General features: G+C 41.9%; 1 protein-coding gene across 2 annotated transcripts in view; it reads left to right on the forward strand.

The window, feature by feature from the left end:
• Window positions 1–24356, forward strand: part of THSD4 (thrombospondin type 1 domain containing 4) — a 571321-nt gene that overhangs the window by 515069 nt on the left and 31896 nt on the right. For both annotated transcript variants that reach the window (XM_019949134.3, XM_019949138.3), the window contains exons 9-10: window positions 21051–21226; window positions 23638–23734. In XM_019949134.3, the coding sequence (XP_019804693.2) occupies window positions 21051–21226; window positions 23638–23734 (273 nt within the window). The remainder of the gene's footprint in view (window positions 1–21050; window positions 21227–23637; window positions 23735–24356) is intronic.

Genomic DNA, 24356 nt, shown 5'->3' on the forward strand with positions numbered 1-24356 from the left:
AAGGGGGGAAAGGAATTGATGGAAATCATCAATTCCATCCCAGCACAGTGCACTCACTCCAGAGGAGGTACCTCACTTTCAGAGAAATACAGACCAGCCCGATCACATTGCTGCTGGAGGAGACATCCAGGGAGCGCTGGGATATTCATTGGAAGGCGAAAACTCTGCGAGGAAGGTGAAAGCTGTCTCTGGATTTTAAACATAAAGGTTCTTATGTGGAAGAGAGATTTGAATTTTTACACGTGTCTTCAACAGGACTAGGTAACACTTCTAAGGTACAGATTTCAGCTCATGTAAGGCTACGGTTCCCAAACTTTGCTGCAAATTAGAATCACCTAGGAAACTGTGAAATCACCCATGGCCCCGGCTGTACCCCAAACCCATTCTATCAGAATCTCTAGGGGTGGGGCCCAGCCATCAGTATTTTTTAAACCTCTCCAGGTGATTTCAATGGGGAGCCAAGTTAGAGAAGCACTGATCTACAGAAAGACTGATGGCATCAGAACTAAGCAAAAAAGTGAACTGCTAGAGACATGGAGATTCCCTGCCATTGAAGCTGCTCAGACCCAGTCTGGGTGTCACGTAATTGTGATGAATGCGAGCCTTCCATGGACGGTTAGACTGAAGTTCACCGACCTCAAGTTCCCACCCATCCTGAGAGGCTGAGTCAATGCTCTGAGGTGGAGGTTTTCAAATTTCTTTAATAGTTCCAAGGAACTATTTGTTCAAATAAAATATTTAAAACAAAAGAAGAAGGAGGTGGCTTCCTCCCCACCTCACCCCTACACACACCAAGTCCATTCTACCCCCTTCTCCATGATGACCCGTGAGGACACTGTGGAAATCTAGAAAGTTAATGAAAAGCTCTAGGACTCCAGGGAACACAGCTTTTAAAACCACTAATTGAAGGGAAGGGAAATAGGATTTCCACAGAAATGAATTTTGTATTCAGCCATCTGTAGTTGGAATCCTGATTGTTTGGATGAATAGAAGTAGCAAATCCCAAATGGAGAAAAGCCAACATAAATGGCCATGGACTGAAACTCTTTGTTAGTTGGGAACATGAACAGCATCAAGCCAGTCTGTGGTTCATCCAGTGCCTTAAAAATTAGACCCAGGTCTACTTCTGCTTATTATCTTGGTGCCACATGTAGGATATAAGAGCCACTTCCTCCAGGTCACCATGGTGTTTCCAAAGGGAAGAATGCTTACATATTATTTACTGACACTTCCCTGGCTTTGCAGTCATATATTGAGTGTTCTTCCTGAATGAGCTCTGTCGTTATGTCCTGCAATGTGCAAAGCATGTCTTGAACCCAGGTGTTGTCATTTCCAACATTTTTTTGCAATTTCATGGCACCTTCTGTGCCACACAGACTCTAGCTTCTGTACCAAAGCCATAACTTACATATATGGCAGCCTAGTAACAGAGAAAGGAATAGGAGGTGAGAGCAAATAAGCCGAGTCCTAGTTCTGCTATTAGCCAGCTGTGTGAATGCAGACAAGTCACCTAACTTACCAGTTTCCTCTCCTCAAAAATGGAAATCATAATACCTGCTACCTATTTCATAGGATTATCGTGAGGTTAAAAAAAGCCAAGGTCATCCTCTTGAGTTATATGAACTATGCGTGATTATTGAAAGCAAAAATAACACTGGGAGGATTTCAATGTATGTAGATGTAATACATATGGCAAATATATCAATAATATAAATAGGGGAGTGTAAAAGGACCTATATGTTTTTAAGACTTTATGTTTTATTTGAAGTGGTAAATATTAACATTAAACTGTGACAAATGAGGTTTGTGTATTATAATCCTTAGGTAACAACTAAAAACAGTACAAGAGCTATGAACAAAAAGCCAATAGATAAATTATACGGAATACTAAAAATTATTCAAATCCAAAAGAAGGAAGGGAAAGAGAGAACAGAGGAACAAAAGACAGAGGAGACAAACAGAACAGAATAATTATGCTAAATGTAGATATTGTCCAGTTGGGTTTTTTTTTAAAGACCCAATGATATGCTCTCTGTGAGAAACCTACTCTAAATTTAATGATAAAAATAGATTAAAACTAATAGGATAAAAAAAAAGATATGCCATGGAAATACTAAACAAAAGAAAGCTGTGTTATAATTACACGAAGTAAACTTCAGAACAAGGAAAAATTACTAGGCACAAAAAGAGAACTTACATAATAATAAAGACGAAATTAACAAGAAAACATAGCAGTCATAAATGTGTATATATCTAAACAGCAAAGTCCCAAAATACATAAAGCTAAAACCGATAGCACTGAAGGACAAATCCACAATTATACTTGGAGACTTTAGTGTGACTGTCAAGATAATTAATAGAACAAGAAGACAACTTGATCTAATCAACATTTATACAACAGTCCACCCAGCAGCAGCAGAAATACACACTCTTTCCAAGTGCACATGGAACAGTTAGCAAGATAAACTGTATTCTGAGCCATAAGATAGACCTTAACAAATTTAATATAGTGATAATCATATAAAATAAGCTTTTTTTTCGACCATGATGGGAATTTAACTAGAAATCAGTAATCAAAAGAGATCTGGAGGGCTTCCCTGGTGGCGCAGTGGTTGAGAGTCCGCCTGCCGATGCAGGGGACATGGGTTCGTGCCCCGGTCTGGGAAGATCCCACATGCCCCGCGGCTGGGCCCGTGAGCCATGGCCGCTGAGGCTGCGCGTCCGGAGCCTGTGCTCCACAACGGGAGAGGCCACAACAGTGAGAGGCCCGCGTACCGCAAAAAAAAAAAAAAAAAAAGATGGAAATTTTCCAAATATTTGAAGTTTAACAAAACATGGAAATAAAATGACAAAAATTTCACGTGAACTTAGAAAATATTTTGAACTGAATGAAAGTGAAAATACAACATGTTGAAACTTGTGGGATGTAGCTAAAGCAGTACTTAGAGGAAATTTATAGTGTTACATGCTTATATTGGAAAAGAAGAAAGATTCCAAATCAGTAATTTAATCTTAAACCTTGAGAAAGTAGGCAAAGAAGAGCAAATGAAACCCAAAGCAAGCAGAAGGGAGAAAATAATCAAGATAAGAGCAGAAATCAGTGAAATTGAAAATAGGAAAACAATTGAGGAAATCAATGTGCTTATATACAACCTGTATATCTCTTTGGTAAGGTCTCTGTTCAAATCCTTCCCCCAATTTCTAAGTGGATTTTTGTTTTCTTACTGTTGAATTTCAAGAGTTCTTTATATATCTTAGATATAGAATAAATACAGAGTCTTTCACAAAACAAACCTTTTTTTTTTTTTTTTTTTTGCGGTACGCGGACCTCTCACTGCTGTGGCCTCTCCCGTTGCGGAGCACAGGCTCTGGACGCGCAGGCTCAGCAGCCATGGCTCACGGGCCCAGCCACTCCGTGGCATGTGGGATCTTCCCGGACCAGGGCACGAACCCATGTCCCTGCATCGGCAGGCGGACTCTCAACAACTGTGCCACCAGAGAAGCCCCAAAACACCCATTTCTGGGCCCCACTCCCAGGGATTCAAGTTCAGGAGGTCTGATATGGGGCCTGAGAGTTTGCATTTCTAACAAGTTCTCTGATGCTGCTGCTGTTGACTCAGGATTCACACTTTGAGAACCATGGCTCTAGCTCTGTGCTGCCCTAACTGGACCCCATCATCACTTGGTGCTCAATACCCCAAGTGCAGGAACAGTGCCCAAATGGGGTTGATTCCATTCTGAGCTCCACCTTGCATTCCTTAACCCAATTTGGAAAGGGAATTAAATCAGAGAAGTAAAAAAAGATAAATCTGCTATATTTTTGAAATCTGAATTGAGTGAATACCTCCAGGGAAAAGAACAGGTCTATCTCCCCTAAGAGAAGGGTTGAAAAGCAAAAAAGATAAGGAAGCAATTAGAGAGGTATAATGAAGAATGGCTGAATGTTGATAATTCCTGAAGCTTGATGACAGCTACATGAGAATTTATTATCCTGCTTTGTTTACTCCTAATATTATATGTTTGACATTTTCCATTTTTTAAAAATTTCTTTTTAAGTAAACTGAGATTATAAAATAGAGGAGCCTAGCAGAAGATGGATGTGTGTTAGAGGAAATTTAAATGATATTTTCAAATTCTCAAGATGATTTAGAGATAAATCCACTTCACCAGTGCTTCTTAGACTTTCCTTTAAGCCCCTAGTACTGAGGAAAGTTAATACTTACCTGACACTAACAAGGTAGCCCAAGGTTGTTCTACTGCCAAGTCCAAATTTCTTTGAAATTTTGTGTTTTATCTCCCAAATGTGGTTTTGCATCCTAGTTAGTATCCATTTGGTTTCATCTAAAAATGTTTTAAATTATCATCATGGGAAAATGTTTCTTACCTGTTCACCTAATGGATGGACAAGCTGCCATCATTAGCTGTATAACCCTTATAACTCCAAAGACTTAAGTGGTTCAGTCTCAGGGGAGTATCAAGTGCAAGAACCATAGCTCAACAAAGTAATTCAATAGAAATTTCTTTCCTTGTGTTTGCTTTCAGAGGACATTGAAATTGATATGCATTTATCGCTCAGTGTTCTCATACTCAGACAACAAAAGAGTTTGGGTTCATTTGTGTCTCTGCAATAAAACTCTTATATTACATTACATCTAAGTACATCCTATGCTTTTTAGATTAACTTCTGCCATTACCAATTCACTAGTAAGGATTGAATTAGTACCATCATCTTGGAACCCTCAGCAAAAAAGTAGTGTGTATGTGTTAATCCCAAACTCCTAATTTACCTCTCCCCCCCACCGGAAGAATCTGAAAAAGAATGTGTCTGTATGTGTATACATATATATATTATATACACATAACTGTATCACTTTGCTGTACACTTGAAACTAACACAACATTTTTTTTTAGTGTTTTTGGTTTGGCCACACCGCGCGGCACGCAGAACTTCCCCAACCAGGGACCTAGCTGGTGCCCCCTGCAGTGGAAGCACAGAGTCTTAACCACTGGACCGCCATGGAAGTCCAACAACATTGTAAATTAACTATATTTCAGCAAAAAGGCTTTTAAAAAAGAAGAGAATAAAAGAGGTGAAAATGCTATTAGACTGGTTGTTTGGAATTTCCCACAAGATCTTGCATCTTTTCATTGGATTCAAGTTTATGCTTGAATCTTAAAAACAGGTTTGTTGGAAAAAGAGTAACATATATATTATACACACACATATGTATCACATTAGTGTAGGTGCTGGTTAGGACAGGCAGGGGGTGATGTCAGTAAGAATCCAGTGTGAAGGGGAAAATAAAATAAGACAAGAGAGGTAGGCCTTGTACAGCAAAAATGCCCTGAGCTGACGAGACTGATTAATTCAACTTTCTGCTCCTGAGGTTAAAAAAAATCTTGGGAGCTTAGATGCAGCATTTAGAATAGTAAAACAATCAAGATAGCCATTGACCGAGCCTCAAAAAAAAACAGGGCATGGACACTAAGATTAGGATTAAGAGGTTAGAAGCAAGAGAGAGCAGCTCTTGAATAGGACCCTCAGGATGAGAAGGGGATGCTAGCTTTATTCGACAACGTCTACTGAGTGTCCTTTTGTCACATACTAAATAAGACAGGGCTCCTGCCCTATGAAAAGTCACAGTAGGATTTTTTTAAATCTCAGGTACAAATTACCGACATTTTCCATACTCGATTGAAGAAGACAAGGGGGCTGTGCAAGATGGTTGAAGGCAGGGTCAAATCACACAAGACATTGATTGTGAATCAGGGGAGGGTGGGCTTTATCCTTTAGGCATGGGGGTATTTTACAAAGATCAATCTAGGATAGCATGCAGGGAGAGCCATTATCAGACTTCTGCCGTGGTCCAGGGGTGAGGCAAACCAAACTTGAATGTGGGGAGGGAACTAGGCAGGAGGAGAAAGGAGAGAGAAAAACAGGGAAAAACCAAAGATGATTGCCAAAACTTGAATCTGAGTAGTGGGAGAATCATTCTTTTTTAAATGGAGGAGGAGTTAGGAAGCAAGTTCATTTAGGGTGAGAAAGATATCGGGTTTATCTCTAGATGAACTGAGCTATAATGAGACCTGTTAGAGTAACTAGGCTCCTGGAATTCCTTCTAAAGGGCAGGGAGTTCCCCCTGCTCCTGGGGAGTAGACAGTTCAGCCTAGAGAAGAGAGGTGGCCCCGGATGGCTGCAGTGGCAGAGCTGGGGCTGCCCATGAGGCATGGTGGATGCTCAGAAACTGTGGTGATCATGAACTTTGGGGCCTTTCCTATTCAGCATCCAGTGTTCTCTCCTAAAACCAGATCTCAGCTGTCCCTCTCCTGATCAAAAACCTTTCATGGCTCCCCAGTGCCCACCATCCAGCCCTCACAGTCTGCCCACAGCATTCACTTCCCACCTCACCTCCAGGGGCTCTTACTCCACACCCCGCCCTGCTCTACTCCAGCCCCCACCACCCCATGATGCCCCTTCTCTAACCGCACCAGACTGTCCCCCACCCCTCCAAGGTCAGGCCTCTTCTGGCCTCTGCCTTTGTCCATGGCCTTCTCTGTTCTCCCCTGAATTCCTCCCCCTACCCCGCCATCCTCTGCCTGGTGAACTGCTTCTCACCCTGCAAATTCCTGCTCAGACACCACCAACACCCCCTGCTGTGATCCTCTGCACCCCATGGAAATTTTACCAGTCTCTCTATTCACGTCATATTAGTATGTGTCTAAGCTCCCAAAGTTGTGGGCTGTGTCTTACCCTTACAGCCCCCCAGTACCTCTTTGCTTAGTTTATTATCTTACTTAAACCATAGATGGGATCTATTTCATACAACATTATTTGGGGCTTAAAAATACACAAACTTGGGCTTCCCTGGTGGCGCAGTGGTTGAGTGTCCGCTTGCCGATGCAGGGGGCGCGGGTTTGTGCCCCGGCCTGGGAGGATCCCACGTGCCACGGAGCGGCTGGGCCCGTGAGCCATGGCCGCTGGGCCTGTGCGTCCAGAGCCTGTGCTCCGCAAGGGGAGAGGCCGCGGCGGTGGGAGGCCCGTGTACCGAAAAAAAAAAAATACACAAACTTTCTTTATAGTTAGTAAGCATTCAAAGGAAATTTGGAGTCAAAATAAATCAAATGTTAATATTGTAAAGAATGAGAATGAGCTGTCCTTAGCCATAATTCAGCAAGTAAATAACAGAGTTGGCAGTTCCCTTTATTCAAACCCCTCACAGCCTGTAATCACACAGTGCCAAAGAGAAAGCCAGCCTTCTTTCTCTGATACTCTGATTTTCAGTCCAAATGTCTTACATCATGTTGTAGAAAATCACACAGGTTCAATTCTTTCCAAACTCAAAATGCCAAAGTAATCTGAACTGAAAAAAATCAGTGTGATATGTGTGTATATTTGTTTAACAGAAACCATAATCTGGACATTTTATCAGACTGGACCTGGATCTACCCAAAGAGAGATGTTGCGCTTTTTTTGGTCATTTTTTTTCAACAGAATTTTTAGGCATCACTGCATGCATTTACCGTTTTGACCAGGAGGAATGGAGGACATTTTTGAGATTGAAATTCTTAAACAGGAGCATCTAGATAAAAGCAGGACTTTAAGGAGATTTCAGGAGCCTCTTATCTGAACTCCAAAGTTAAAATAAGATAGATCGGAACAATACAAGGACTTCCCTGGTGGTCCAGTGGTTAAGAATCCGCCTTCCAATGCAGGGGATGCGGGTTTGATCTCTGGTCGGGGAACTCAGATCCCACATGCCGCAGGGCAGCTAAGCTCACGCACCACAACTACAGAGCCGGTGTGCCGCAACTACAGATCCCACATGCTCTGGAGCCCACGCGCCACAACTACAGAGGAGCCCGTGTGCCCCAACGAAAAGCCCGCATGCCACAACGAAAGTTCCCACATGCCGCAACGAAAAGACCCGACTCAGCCAAAAAAAAAACAAAAAAGGAACAATACACCTCATAATTTACTTCTATCCAATAAGCATTTATTAAGTGCCAAGCGAAAGCTAAGTAGTGGGGCAAACATGTACATGTCACAGTATCTGCCTTTAAAGCACTCACCTTCTATCAAGCGAGGCAGGTATATACACATATAGTTCAGGGAAATAAACTTAATAATAGAAACCAGCCATAACATATATTTATGTATAGATGCTACTTCTTTCAAAGTTGCATCGACGTTGCACTCTAAGCCTTCTTCATACTCAGATCCTAAAACTTTTTTTGCACCACTTTTGGTCTTTCGCAGCTCTGTAGAGCATCACAGTGACAGAATGTTTTGTGTGATCTGTGCACATGGTCTCCCTACAGCATGTTTTTCTAATTAATTTTTATTGGAGTATCGTTGATTTACAATGTTGTGTTAGTTTCTGGTGTACAGCAAAGTGAATCAGTTATACATATACATATATCCACTCTTTTTTAGATTCTTTTCCCATATAGGTCATTACAGAGTACCAAGTAGAGTTCCCTGTGCTATACAGTAGGTCCTTATTAGTTATCTATTTTATATATAGTGGTGTGTACATGTCAATCCCAATCTCCCACTTTATCCCTTTCCCCCCAGTAACCATAAGTTCGTTTTTTACTGATACATCTGTGACTCTATTTCTGTTTTCTAAATAAGTTCATTTGTACCATTTTTTGAGATTCCACATATAAGTGATATCATATGGTGTCTGATTTACTTCACTCAGTATGACAATCTCTTACCTATCAGTAGATGTTCAGAGCACAGTAGAGAATACCGGGGCTTTGTCTGAACTTCTTGTTTGATTATACACGCTGTTTCCCCTTCATCACATTATGTATTTCTAGAAGTTATCCACTGAAAGTTAGCTCAAAGCTTTAGAAAAATACATGGGGAGCAACACACTTGTGGTTCAGGATGCAGGAAACAGTGGCACCTACTTCTGCTTTGGAAATTCTGTTACCTAATCCAGTCCTGGCTGTACATTAGTATCACCTGGGAGCTTTTAAATCACTAGCTGTGCAAGCTGTACCTCAACCAATTAAATCCAAATCAATGGGGAGATGCGACCCAGGTGTGAGTATCTGGGGGAGAAGGAGTCATCTTGTGTTTTTTTTGGGTTTTTTTTTTTTTTTTTTTTTTTTGCGGTACGCGGGCCTCTCACTGTTGTGGCCTCTCCAGCTGCGGAGCACAGGCTCCAGACACGCAGGCTCAGCGGCCATAGCTCACGGGCCCAGCCGCTCCGCGGCATGTGGGATCTTCCCGAACCGGGGCACGAACCCGTGTCCCCTGCATCAGCAGGCGGACTCTCAACCACTACGCCACCTGGGAAGCCCATCATCTTGTTTTTTTAAAAAAAAAAAGTTTTTATGTGGAAATAATTTGAATTCAAATTATTGAATAAATGTTGAAAAAGTTAAAATAGTACAGAGAACCCCTGTATTTACTTATTCAGAGTCACCTATATTTTTTCCTTCTGAACCATTTGAGGGTAAGTTACATGTACCACAGCCCTTTATCTACAAATACCCCAGTTTCAGTGAGTATTTGCTAAGAATGGGAATACTCTCTTACGTAACCACAGGATAGCCTGCAACTTCACACATTTACATTGACACAACATTTACAAGAACTAGAACAAAAAATTTCACAATTTGTATGGAAACACAAAAGACCCCGAATAGCCAAAGCAATCTTGAGAACTAAAAACGGAGCTGGAGGAATCAGGCTCCCTGACTTCAGACTATACTATAAAGCTACAGTAATCAAGACAGTATGGTACTGGCACAAAAACAGAAAGATAGATCAATGGAACAGGATAGAAAGCCCAGAGATAAACCCATGCACATATGGTCACCTTATCTTTGATAAAGGAGGCAGGAATGTACAGTGGAGAAAGGACAGCCTCTTCAATAAGTGGTGCTGGGAAAACTGGACAGGTACATGTAAAAGTATGAGATTAGATCACTCCCTAACACCATACACAGAAATAAGCTCAAAATGGATTAAATACCTAAATGTAAGGCCAGAAACTATCAAACTCTTAGAGGAAAACATAGGCAGGACACTCTATGACATCAATCACAGCAAGATCCTTTTTGACCCACCTCCTAGAGAAATGGAAATAAAAACAAAAATAAACAAATGGGACCTACTGAAACTTCGAAGCTTTTGCACAGCAAAGGAAACCATAAACAAGACCAAAAGACAACCCTCAGAATGGGAGAAAATATTTGCAAATGAAGCAACTGACAAAGGATTAATCTCCAAAATTTACAAGCAGCTCATGTAGCTCAATAACAAAAAAACAAACAACCCAATCCAAAAATGGGCAGAAGACCTAAACAGACATTTCTCCAAAGAAGATATACAGACTGCCAACAAACACATGAAAGAATGCTCAACATCATTAATCATTAGAGAAATGCAAATCAAAACTACAATGAGATATCATCTCACACCAGTCAGAATGGCCATCATCAAAATATCTAGAAACAATAAATGCTGGAGAGGGTGTGGAGAAAAGGGAACACTCTTGCATTGCTGGTGGGAGTGTGAATTGGTACAGCCACTATGGAGAACAGTATGGAGGTTCCTTAAAACACTACAAATAGAACTACCATATGACCCAGGAATCCCACTACTGGGCATATACCCTGAGAAAACCATAATTCAAAAAGAGTCATGTACCAAAATGTTCATTGCAGCTCTATTTACAATAGCCAGGAGATGGAAACAACCTAAGTGTCCATCAACAGATGAATGGATAAAGAAGATGTGGCACATATATACAATGGAATATTACTCAGCCATAAAAAGAAACGAAATTGAGCTATTTGTAATGAGGTGGATGGACCTAGAGTCTGTCATACAGAGTGAAGTCAGTCAGAAAGAGAAAGACAAATACTGTATGCTAACACATATATATGGAATTTAAGAAAAAAAAATGTCATGAATAAGGGGTAAGACAGGAATAAAGACACAGACCTACTGGAGAAGGGACTTGAGGATATGGGGAGGGGGAAGGGTGAGCTGTGACAAAGCGAGAGAGAGGCATGTACGTATATACACTACCAAACGTAAGGTAGATAGCTAGTGGGAAGCAGCCGCATAGCACAGGGAGATCAGGTCGGTGCTTTGTGACCGCCTGGAGGGGTGGGATAGGGAGGGTGGGAGGGAGGGAGATGCAAGAGGGAAGAGATATGGGAACATATGTATATGTATAACTGATTCACTTTGTTATAAAGCAGAAACCAACACACCACTGTAAAGCAGTTATACCCCAATAAAGATAAAATTTACCAGTATTTAATTTACCGTCCATACTCCAGTTTTGTCAGTTGATCTAATAATGTCCTTTATAGCACTTTTCTTCCTCCAGTTCAGGAGCAAATCTAGGCTAGGTACTGCATTCATTTGACATTTCTCCCTCTCCTCATTTAATCTCTAATGTTTCCACAGACTTTGTCTTTTATCGTATTGACATTTTTTAAGAATACAGTCCCCCACCCTTAAAAAAATTTAAGTGTTCCTCACTGTCTGATGTTTCTCGTGACTAGATTAAAGTTATACACTGTCAGCTGAACCCTGGGTTAGGGGTGGTGCGCCCTTTGCAAGGTACCACGTCACAGTGTCTACCTTTTCTCACTGGTGCTGTTAATTTTGATCACCTGGTAAAGTGTTGCCCAGTTTCTTCACTGTATAATTACCCTTTCTTTTTCTCCCTTGCAACTAATAAGCAGTCTGAGGGGCTGACAAGACCACTGGAATATATTGCTCCACATCAAAATTTCCCCCCAAGGTTTAGTGTGTGTTGATGATTTCTAGCTGATCCAATCTTTACCATGATGATTGCAAAATGATTTTACAACTCCAGCACTCTCTCTATATTTACCAGTCGGCCCTTGAAATTTTTCATAACCAAGAGCCCTCCCTTCTCCCCCATGTATTTATTTATCTACTTATTATTGGTATGAGCTCATGAATTTCCTTTTCTTTCAATAATTTGTAATTTGTTACCATACTTATTTGGGTGCTCAAACTGTCTCAGATGTGGCCAATAGGAGCTTCTTCAAGGTGACTCCTATGTCCTTGTGACATGTCCCCATCATCTTTGTGAACACTTCCTTACTTCCAGGCTTATCTTATACCTACCGTGCCCTATCCCTGGAACTAGTCATTTCTCCAAATAAGGGTGCCTTTTCATGGGGAATGGTATTAGAGACCAAGATTAAGGTACAGGGTATGCTTATTGCTAGTGGGGTGTCTCTGCTTCTTAACCCTCTTAGCAGACAGAGCTAGGAAATATATGCATGTATGTAGCAAACACATAACAAAAATACACATACTCACATACGTATACATATGTACGGTGTACATATAAACATGCACATATACCTACATATCCATGATTTCAAAATTATGAATTCACACTGATATCTTAAATTTAAATCCATGCCCCACAGTGTTCTGTGTTGCCTTCCCCCATTCCGTATTTGTATGCCTCCTTTTCCACGGTGAGATCCCCGGCTCCCAACAAGAAGTCCAGCCACTTTGGAAAAATGTTTGGCAGTGCCTACTGCAACTAAGCATACCTATGCCTTTAACACAGCAATTCTACTTCTGGGTATATTCCCAACAGAAATGAGAACTTATGTCCACCAAAAACATACAAGAATGTTTTATAGCAGCTTTACCCAAAGGAGCCAAAAACTGGAAACACCCAAAAGTCAATCAACAATAGAAAAGTAAATCGTGGCATATTTATATGATACTAAATTGCTATGAAAAAGAATGAACTACTGATAAATGCAACAAAGTGGATGAGTCTCATGGGCATCAAGTTAAGTAAAAGATGTCCGATGCAAAAGAATATGTATGTTATTATTCCATTTATATGAAATTCATAAACAGGGAAACTGTGGCTCCAGACGGCAGAGTAGTGGCAACATTTGAGACTTACGAGGATGGGGTAAAGACTCTGTGGGGACCGGAAGGAGCCTTGTGGGGGGCTGGAATGTTCTGTATTTTATCCAGGTAGTAGTAACACAGGCGTAATACAAATATTTAAAAAATCAAGCTATAAACTTATCATTTAAATACTTTACTATATGTGAGTTATATCCTATTTTTTTAATTTAATACAGCTATAAATTGGGCTGCCAATGCAATTAACTCAACTGAAATGACTGAATCGGACCAAATTCACATGTGTTCAGGAAATGACAACTCTATCAGAACTTAATCATCTGCCTGACAACTACTGCTTTTCTGTTGTAATACACATCCAGTGTCAGTAATGGGAAAATGGGGAAAAAAATTGTGCATCAAAGGATTTAACAGTACAGTACGTGGGCTTACTCAGTGTCTTGATATAATTTTTTGTTGAGTTGAATTGGACTGTCTTCTACACACACACCCCAAGGGTTAATCACAATCCAAACCCTTAATGGTTTATGCTTTGTGTGTAAAGTCACGCGATGATAGGTGTCCTCTGGGATTGCTTACTGGTAACTTGAAATCCATGGAAAAGTCAGCTCTGGGAATCCTAAATGCTCGAAGACAGGGTAGGAGAGTGCTATGGAGAGAGCTTCAGGGATAGGGTGGAAGGAACACAGGTGTCAACCCCCAGACTGGACCTTTTGGTCCCCTCCTCTCAGTGTGGGCCCTTTTGCCCAGGCAAAGCCAGTATATGAGAAGTGAAACCATTTCTCCCTCAACTGAGAATCCTTCTCTTTTGATCAGGACTCAAAAATAAGAGAGGAGGGCAGGAAGGTGTATAGTGCTTCTCCAACTTTAAATGTACCACAACCGCCTGGAGGGCTTTCGAAACCTGAATTCTGGACCTCACCCATGTTTCTGATTCAGCCGGCCTGAACCTACATTATCTACCAGCTTCCGGGGATGCTGGTCCAAGGACCACACTTTGAGGATTACTGGTGTAATTGCATGAATGTGGAATTAGAGCATCAACGTCCAAGTCCTAAATGCTACCGAACAGTCTGTGACCTTGAGCAAACAACTTAATCTCTCTGAACCTATTTCCTCATCTGTATGATAAGGATAATACGTGTCCTGCTTGCCCTATAGGATTGGCATTCATATTATGAGTTCATTTGTGTTTTGAAAACCATAATCACTAGACCAGATGTTCTCCACTTTCATGTGCCGTGGACTCCCTTGGCAGTCTATGGATACCTTCTCAGAATAATGTTTTTAAATCCATAAAATAAGATACAGAAAAATCCAAAGGAAACCAGTTATACCTAATTATCAAAACACTTCAGAAAACCAATTTTTACTATACATAGTAACATGCTCCTTTAACATTAAAATAGGCGATCTCATGGAGGGTCTAATAACTATTGTAGTTCTAAAATAGTGATGAGTTATTTAACAATATTTCATAATATCTGTAACATCCATAATGTCTTGTGAATAGACAAGTGATTTCTATTGGTGACAAAGCCACAGCACTGCTAATACTGTTACGGTTTGTTGCCTACAGTTATAATAGAAGGAATGCTAAATTTCTCTTGGAAGCTGGTGAAAATAAAGATGTAATTGACAGACCCCTCCATGGTGGTAGTATGAAGTGAATAGTTGTGTTCCATTTTCAGGGTCTCTAGATTAGCTAAAATATTCTGAGACTCAGTTGGGTTCATGCCCATATGTGGGCTTCTGTGGAAGCTCATAGACCAGACCGAAAATGGCGGGACTCCAAACCTTCAGCTACATCACGGCAGTGGCCAGTGACGTCTGACCCCTTCCCCCTTAAGTTTGTTGCGCTGCTTCCCTAACAGCTTCTAAGAATGGGTGAAACATTAAGAAGCTTGGAATTTTGTTAATAGGAGGAACTTAAGCTTCGTTTCCAAGGGAAGAAACAGACATCTAGATCACAGTGATCTGTTTGCTGTAAGGAAACCACCTTCTTTATTTGATTTTGGAAGCCAGGGTTTGGGTCATCAACAGTGGGCATTAAGATGGTGGGATAAGGCTTCCCTGGTGGCGCAGTGGTTAAGAATCTGCCTGCCAGTGGAGGGGACACGGGTTCGAGCCCTAGTCCGGGAAGATCCCACATGCCGCGGAGCAACTAAGCCCATGCATCACAACTACTGAAGCCCGCACGCCTAGAGCCCGTGCTCCTCAACAAGAGAAGCCACCACAATGAGAAGCCCGCACACCACAAGGAAGAGTAGGCCCCGCTCACTGCAACTACAGAAAGCCCCCCACATGCAGCAACAAAGACCCAATGCAGCCAAAAATAAATAAATAAAAATAAAATAAAATAAGATGGTGGGATAAGGTATATGAGAAGCAGGGCTTGGACATATTAGCAATTCCTATACGAACCTTGGAGAAAGGCATTATTGGTGCAGATAGTTTAGGCCAAATATATATGCTCAGCGTCGTCAACTAAAACTGGAATAAAACCCAAATGTCTAACAAGAATAGAGATTTCCTCTTATTGACATAGTTGTGAAGTTGCCTTTCGAATAGGCTTTGCCAAAGCTAGATCTTTAGTGAACACACTCATTAGCAAGAACCATGAGTCACCTGCACCTTTTTGTGGGCTAGCTCTGGACACCATTAATAGCTCTGGAACTGCTTACAGGCACAGAAATTGTAGATGCAGCTGTTTTCAATATGCAAGGCCAGGCCAGATGGGGGCTAGTTCTGGAGCTATTTCAGAAGCTAACCTGTGGGCATATGGAATCAGGACCATGTTTACTAAAAATCTGATGTGGCTTTTTTTTTTTTAATGCTTTGCTATTATATGATTAAAGATTCATCTAAACCTTTAGAGGGAATGTACAGGTAATAGTACTGGATGGTAAAAAGATTCAGGATCCCAATGTTTCATTTCCTGGGGGGCCTTTGATGCTCTCTCCCATACAGTACTTCAAGTGTTCTTTAATGGACTTTTTGGTTTCCAGATAATAACCTCTTCTACAATACTGCCATTAAAAGCAATAAAATCTTAGCCAAAACCTACCTTAATTCTGAGCTCCTGATGCTCTGAATGGTCTTTTAAGGAGAAGCTGTAAAAAAAAAAAGGGAAAATCTTTATATCCCTTAGTAGTATTTCTGTAGTACCTTGTCCTTTATATTAATTAAAAATTTTAAGCTTTAAAGAAAGTAATATATGCATATGGTAAAAAAAAAATTTAAATGGTAGTAAAAAGATATAAAATGGGAAATAAATGTCTCCCTTCTAATCTCCCATCCCAACCTAAACCCCGGTTCCTGTCCCCAAATGTTAACAGTTTTAGAACCATCTTTCCCTGAAATGTTTTCTGTGTGTGTCTACATGTTTTATGTATATGTTTTTATTTAAAAGCATATCACAGGGACTTCCCTGGCGGTCCAGTGGTTAAGACTCTACGCTTCCACTGCAGGGGGCGCGGGTTCGACCCCTGATCAGGGAACTAAGATCCCACATGCCCACTGTGCGGCCAAAATGAAAAATATTCAAGTAAGAAAAAGAAAATTTTTTTTAATGTATCACAGAGATCTTTTCATACCCACGTACACAGACCTGCCTCATCATTTTTAGGGCCACATGATATTCCATTGCATGATTATCCAGGGTGACAATTTACATAAGCAATCCTCTACTAATGGATATTTAGGTTGGCCTTAGTTTTTCTCAAGTTAAAACAGTCTGCAGAGACTATCCTTATTAAAAACACTTTTGTATACTTAGAAGGATAGCCCTCAAGTAGTTTCCTAGACGTACAATGCTCACGTCAAGAGGATGGGCATTTAAACATCCTCTTGACCTGAGAACAGATTGTAACCAAACTGCCCTCCAAGGTTGAATCGGTGTACATTCCCACCAGCAATGTCATGGGTGCTTGCTTGTTTGCGTACATGTCAATTCTGGCAGTATTAAATTTTTTAAACATTTGCTGATCTGGTGGGTCAAGAATATTACATTGTGGTTCTGACTTGCATTTCTTAAATTATAAGTAAGGTGGAGCATCTTTTCATTTGCTTGTGGAATTTGTATTTGGTTTTCTGTGCATTGCCTACTTATCATTCTTTGCCTGTCTTTCTTTTGAGCTGTTGCCTTTTTCTACTAGATATTTTTGCATTCCGTAAGTATTAAGTTCCTACTACATGGTGAGCAGTATGCTGGGCACTAGAGCTCACCATTGTTGGTGAGGAAACACCACTGTCTTTGCCCTTTGGGAGCTTACAATACTGGGACACAAACATTAACCAAGTCACGCTCTGAATGGGTGTATGTACAGATTGAGTTAAGTGCCCTGAAGGAAAGGCTCTTGCATCTCTTAGAGCATGTGAGAAGAGAGAGACCTGGACTGAGGGTAGGAGAAGATTACCTGAAGTAGCTGACATCTAAAGAACAAATAGGATTTGTGGTTAGGGAAAGCATTTCTGGAAGAAGGAACAGCATTTTGGAGGGAATGTGATGTATCAGATGAGCTAAAAGAAGGCCAGGGATCAGAGCACAGAGAGTAGAATAACAGTGACACAAGATGAGGCTGGACTACATCACCTGGGCCCTGACCCCATTGATGATTGAGGGGTTCTTCTCCTAGAGAAATAGAAAGTATTGAAGGATTTTGAGCCACAGTTGGTTATCAAATCTGCATTCTGAAAAGATCACTCTGGCTGAAAAGAAGGTAAACAGGAAGACCAGTCAGAAGGTTTTTGAGTTAGTCCATATGAAATCTGATGGTACCTTGGCCCTGGATTATGACAGTGGACATGAAGAGAAGTAGATGAGGGCTTCCCTGGTGGCGCAGTGGTTGAGAGTCCACCTGCCGATGCAGGGGACATGGGTTCGTGTCCCGGTCCGGGAAGATCCCACATGCTGTGGAGCGGCTAGGCCCGTGAGCCATGGCCGCTGAGCCTGCGCATCCGGAGCCTGTGCTCCGCAACGGGAGAGGCCACAACAGTGAGAGGCCCGTGTACCGCAAAAAAAAAAAAAAAAAAAGAAGTAGATGAGTTCAAGAAATATGGAGAAGGTCAAATAAAATGTGATGATGGATGGCATATAAGGGATAAGGAAGGGAGGAAGTGTCCAGGATGATTCCTAGGTTCCTAATTAGATGGATGGTGGTACCATTTACTGAAATAAGAACCACCATATGATCCAGCAGTTCTACTCCTGGGTATACATCAAAAAAAAACTAAAACATTAATTCAAAAAGATGAATGGACATAGCAGCACTATTAACAATAGCCAAGATATGGAAGCAAACCAAGTGCCCGTCAACAGATGAATGGATAAAGATGTGAGATATATATATATATATATTATATATTCCATTACATATATATATATATAATATTACTCAGCCATAAAAAGAATGAAATTCTTCTATTTGCAGCAACATGAATGGAGTTAGAGAATATTATGCTAAGTGTAATACGTAGGACAGAGAAAAACACTATATGATGTCAGTTATATGTGGAGTCTAAAAAAATAATATAAATGAATGTATATGCAAAACAGAAATGGACTCACAGACATAGAAAACAAACTAGAGGTTACCAAAGGGGAGAGGAAAGAGAGTATAATATGTAAAAATACTAAATCATTATGCCATAAACCTGAAATTAATATAATATTGTAAATAAACTATACTTCAGTTAAAAAAAAGAAATACTGGAAGAGGTCAAGGATGAATTCAGGCTTACACAACACATCTGAGTGAAGCTGTCAAATAGCTAATTAGATATAAAAGTCTGGGACCAGGGAGTTCCCTCGTGGTCCAGTGGTTAGGACTCCGCACTCTCACTGCTGACGGCCTGGGTTCAATCCCTGGTCAGGGAACTAAAATCCCATAAGCCTGGGACCGGAGGAAAAGTCTGGATTGGAGACATAAATATGGAAGTCACTGGAATATAGTATTTAAAGCCATGGGCAAAGATGCAATCACCCATGAAAGGAGTACAGCACCCAAATCAGCTCTGCTCTGAAGCCTTAAGGAACACTAACATTCAATGGCCGAGTAGAGAAAGATGAGACAAAAAAAGAAAGAACAGATGAGCAGCCCGAGAGCAGGAGGAAAACCAGCTGAGCGAGGTGTCCCAGAAACCAGTGAAAGAAGGTTTCAAATAGAATGGAGCAGCCAGTAGTGCCAAATGCTGCTGAGACATCTAATAAGAGGAAGGCTGGAAAATGCCCATTGGAATGGGCAACATGGAGGTCCTGGTGACGTTCATTTGAATTGTTACAGTGAAATAATGGGGGCAGGAGTCAGACTGGAGATGATTGAGAAATGAATGGGAAGTGAAAACACAGAGACACCATATGGACCCCTCTCAAGAAGTGTGGTTTTGAGAGAAAACAGCCCCAAACCTATTCATCCTCAGTCTCTACTCTTGACCCTTCCTTGCCACTCAGTAAGCTGAAGTGATTTTCTAATTTGGTATTTGATGTTCCACAGCTGTGGTCTCCCAGGAGCCATGGCAACAAGCCAGACAGGGATAGCGTCTGCAGGGGAGGCCGCCTCAACCCTGGGGGCTCTTCCACCTCTCAGAGCAGCTTCTGACTCTGCAGGCCTGGGAAGGCCCATTGTAGAAAACGCTGCTGAAACTGGCTTTAAGAAACAAAGAGTCCTTATATTTTAGAGACACCTACTGAAAACTGTAAGGATAAACAGTGTCTGGGATTTGCAAAGTGAAAAAAGCTAAGCCAGGAGTTGATAATTATTGAAGCTGGGTGATGGGATGGGTACATGGAGGTTTACTATACTGTTCTCACTACTTTCGTTTATGTGTAAATTTTTTTCAAAATACATTGTAAAAAAATTAAGTTTAGTAACTATGTAAATTGAAAGTACGCAGAGCCAGTGACTGTCACAGGCCCACTGTTGACCATGCCACTTAAAATGGGATCTCCTTTAAATCCAATTTGCCATTCGCTTGTGGGTTTCAAGGTACCAAATGTCTAAGGGAGTCAAGTCTGCTCTCAGATGCTGCCCTTTCTTCTCTCAATAACTCTAACACCTTGTTCCTTGCCCCTCTTCTCCGTTCTTACCTCCCTCCTGAGTCCACTGTTATTGGACTCCAAATAGCAGTTCTGTCACTTGTCTTCATGAACTTGAACAACTTCCTTCTCAGACTTGAACCATGTTCTGAAAGATAAGGATGCACATCCGCTTAGCAATGTTGTGAAGATGAATTCTGACAGTGTATGTAGGAGTAGGTACATAGCTACACCCTCAAAAGTCCACAGAAGTCAGATAATACAAATGAATGAAGATGACCAAGTAGGAGAAAGTCCTGTGACCCTTTTAGCCTGTCTTTAGCTTTGCCACTTTTAGTAGACATACCAGTAGGAAGAATTTTAAGAAATTTTCTATTCTATAAGGAAAATATTAATTCAGCATGATCATAAACGGAATAAATAATCTATATTCATAAATAAATGGGTAATAAACTGAGACTTAGCCTCAGTGTTGGGGATCACTAGGGAGCGGTGGGGAGTAGGGCAAGCCAGAGCACGCAGGCCCCATCTAATAGAGGCAGTCCTCCTCAGCTCCATGACTCTGCCATGAGAGAATGTGGAGCCAAGGTTAACATGTCTTCTTGTTTTACAAGAGAAGCTAGAACTCTAAAATTTTTATGTGAGATCTCCCAATTCTTAAATTTGGTTTCAATTATTTACAAAAAAAGAACACTACAATGGCTAAACTAATTCCATTTGTGGGCCAAAAGCAGCTCATGAGCTGCCAGTGTGCAACCTCTCACCTAGATAATGGGATAGAACACAGTTTCCCTTCCCCGCCCCCTTATCTTCCACCTCTAACTTTCTCCTTTCTCTCATTTTCCACATTCTTCTCTCCTAACCACGCCCACCCTTCCTTTCTAGACTAAGTCCAAGTGGTAGAAGGGATTGAAGTGGGTTGAAGAAGTGATGAAGCCCGAAGGGCTGTGATCTAGATGCCTCATCCTGTTCCAGGGCCTAGGCCAGTGCCCTGCACATAGTCGATCATAATGACAAACCCGATGAATGAATAAGCCAGCAAGTAGGGGGCAGTCAGTTTCTTGTGCACACCTGGGCTTACCTGAGGACTCTCATTTTTCTCAACAGCCTTGCGAAGTCGTTCTGGCCGCTCCATCATCAACGGGAACTGGGCAATTGACCGGCCTGGAAAATATGAAGGAGGAGGGACCATGTTCACATACAAGCGACCAAATGAGATTTCGAGCACTGCCGGAGAGTCCTTTTTGGCCGAAGGTCCCACTAATGAGATCTTGGATGTCTATGTGAGTTTGAACTCTTGGCCTGGATTTTGTATCTTCTTGCTTCTCAGGACCACACTTAGAACAAATAAACAACAAATATTGCCCTTGCTCAATAAGACCGTTTGAGCGGCACCTTTTGGGGTGCCCTTACATGCTTGGCATTCCTCTCTGCCCCTCACCTCCGAATGTACCTAGCTCATAGAAACCTTAAACTCTCCCAGATGCTTATTACCCTCAGCGTTTATTGAGCCAGTAAAACCAATTTTACTTGTTGAACCAAATCAGAGGCAAAACATACCCTTTATTTCATGAGCATTGGCTCTCCTCCAGGCACTTTCCTCCTGTGCTAATTTGGCGTGTTTTCTTTTTACGGCAAAAGAAAGCAAGACGAGACCACTCACAGTTCCCAGCCCTCTTCAAATTCTATTAAAGCAAGTGAAGAAACAAGAACTCCAGAGTACTCCAGATGACACAATAAAGCTTGGAGTAACAATATAGAGATTTACCAGTCGTTCCCTGCTTCGCAGAAGACAGAACTTTGATTTCTTTGACAAGAAACTAAAGTATTAAGTTGCCCCGGAGTTAAAAATGGTCCTTATTTTTTAAAAGAAACCACTAGAATCCAATCTTCTTAAAAAGATCAGGAAATAAAAGGGGACCGGAAATAAAAGCTCAAAATCACGTTTTGATAAAAAAGAATTCGCTCACCCATAGATATGTATTCTCTCACCATCTCCAAAGCCATGCTGGTCTACTTGATATTTGCCGAGTTCGAATTTTATAAATATGACTTGTCTAACTATACAGTTACATGTTCATTCCCTTTGGGCCTGGTGGCTCATGGACTAGAAACTACAAAGGAAGTCTTGTTATAGCTCATTCTGAATACTTTTTTATAGACTGTCCAGCTGGTGTTGGTCTCCGGGTAAGTTTCGAATGGCATTAGGGGTAAAAACTCAGGTTGTTAAAGGCCCACTATGGGTGGTCTGGGTTGTGGTGGCCAGTAATAATTTCATAAATGGGACAAGGTTTGCACTGGCAGAATGTTCACACAGAAGAGGCACAGTAGAGGGGGGAAGGCTTTCCGGCCCCAGAATGACTGTTGGATTGTGTGAAAAGAGAAGTGAGGGGACTAGGAGTAGACAGCAAGGACCTGTGGTCACACCACCGTGTCCCTCGGGGGTTCTCTGCTCCCCGCCATGGTTCCTGGATGTAGGGGGCCCAGGGGTTCTCATGTCCGCCTTCTGTTGGGTGATTTCTAGACGGGAGGCCACGTTTCACACGTAGGGAAGGGGTAAAGGCTGATGGTGTAACTGGGTAGAATAGACACCCTCATGGACCAAACAGGACCCACCCATGCAGGAGTGACTCAGAGAATGCCTGTAGCTAACAGGACCTCAGAGATCAACTGGATTCTCACCTCCTGCTTCTCCAGATGAAGAAATCGAAAACCATGAGATTGAGGGACTTGCTCTAGGTGACCCAGCGGGTAAAGAGGAGACCCCCTTCGTAAAGCAGTAGAGACAGAAATATCACAGCGTGACCTGTCTCCTTGCCTGGCTCGTATTTTCACTGCAGATTTGCATTCCGCGGCTGCATTTAACCCACCACCCTGCTTCCCTCCAGGAAAGCCATGAGCACAAAGGATTTTGTGCTCCAAAGCCAATAGGGAGGGATTTATTCTGCTGAGCCGTGCTGGTTTGTTTCGCGTACTTGTCCCGGACAATGTTTCATTGCTGACTTCCACAGCCCTATGCAGCTTTTGTCATGGGTCCCTGAGAGAGAATAGGACCCAAGGAGACTTACTGCCCTTATACCTGTCTTCCTCACCTTATCTCTCTGTGGTTCTGGAACTTTCCATGGATGAGAGGGGATGGGACCCAGAGAGTCAATGAGGGAGAGGGTTGGGTCAGACCCTTCCTGAGTCAGCCTCCCGGGCCAGGTAGAGGACTTGGGAGGAACCTGGGGGATCTCGGGGCGACGCTGCCAGAGGTCTGGCCCTTCCTTACATGACCCTGTCTCGCCACCTAGTGTTCAAACGGGTTCTCTGTAGTGAAAACTTAAGTGTCTATTTTGGATATTTTGGGGGCCATGAGGAAAATCTAAGCAATGGTAGAGGATGGTTGGGAGCCGACAGAAAGATTCCCTACCATTGCTCCCATCTTCCTGTTTAAAATTTATAAAATCTTGACTTTCAACCTAGTTTTCTTCTTATTCTCTCAAAGACTACGTTCTTCATTCTTCAAAAGCAGATAGCAAAAAGCCATCTGGAAATAGCTTTCGTTTAGTGTGTCACCAGTCCGCTAATATTATTAGATGTAAATCAGTCCACTCATTTATAGTTAGTGCCACTTACACCACTGAGCCCAAAGCCAGCAGGAAGGGGATATGCATGTGTGCCAGTGCAGTGACATTGACCTTTGTGTCGTCAGATGATACACCAGCAGCCTAACCCAGGAGTCCACTACGAGTACGTAATCATGGGGAACAATGCCATCAGCCCACAGGTGCTGCCTCACAGGAGACCAGGTAAAATTTCTGGTTTTGCTGCCGGTCACTCCGGATCATTTCCTTTTAACGCCCTTTCTCTCTTCTTGTGTATCTGCCCTCTGTCTCTCGGTCAACACAGAGAAAACCCATGGACACATATTTCAGAGTCAATGGGCCTTGATATCAGAGGATGCCTCACCATTTGCCTGGGCCTTCACTGATAAGAGTGTTTCATTCACTTGACTCAAAAATGAAGTGAACATTCTCAGTCTGTCTTTCCAGTTCAACATTTTGAAATGTCTTTTATATTAGTTTCCTATCACTGCTCTAACAAATGACTTTAAACTCAGGAGCATAAAGCAACACAAATTCACTGTCTTATAGTTCCGGAGGTCAGAAGTGCAAAATGGGTTTTGCTGGGCGGGAATCACGGTGTTGGCAGGCTGTGCTCCCTGTGCAGGCTCTGGGAAAGAATCAGTTTCCTTACCTTTTTCAGCAGAGGCCACCTGCGTTTCTTGGTTCATGGCCCCTTCCTCCGTCTTCAAAGTCAGCTGAATAGCACCTTCAAATCTCTCTCTGCCTCTGACCCTCTTCTTCTGTCATCTCTCCTTCTCCTGCCTCTTTCTTATAAGGACCCTTCCGATTACACTGAGCTCAGCCA

Source organism: Tursiops truncatus, chromosome 2 (genome assembly GCF_011762595.2).
Source record: "Tursiops truncatus isolate mTurTru1 chromosome 2, mTurTru1.mat.Y, whole genome shotgun sequence".
NCBI lineage: Eukaryota > Metazoa > Chordata > Mammalia > Artiodactyla > Delphinidae > Tursiops > Tursiops truncatus.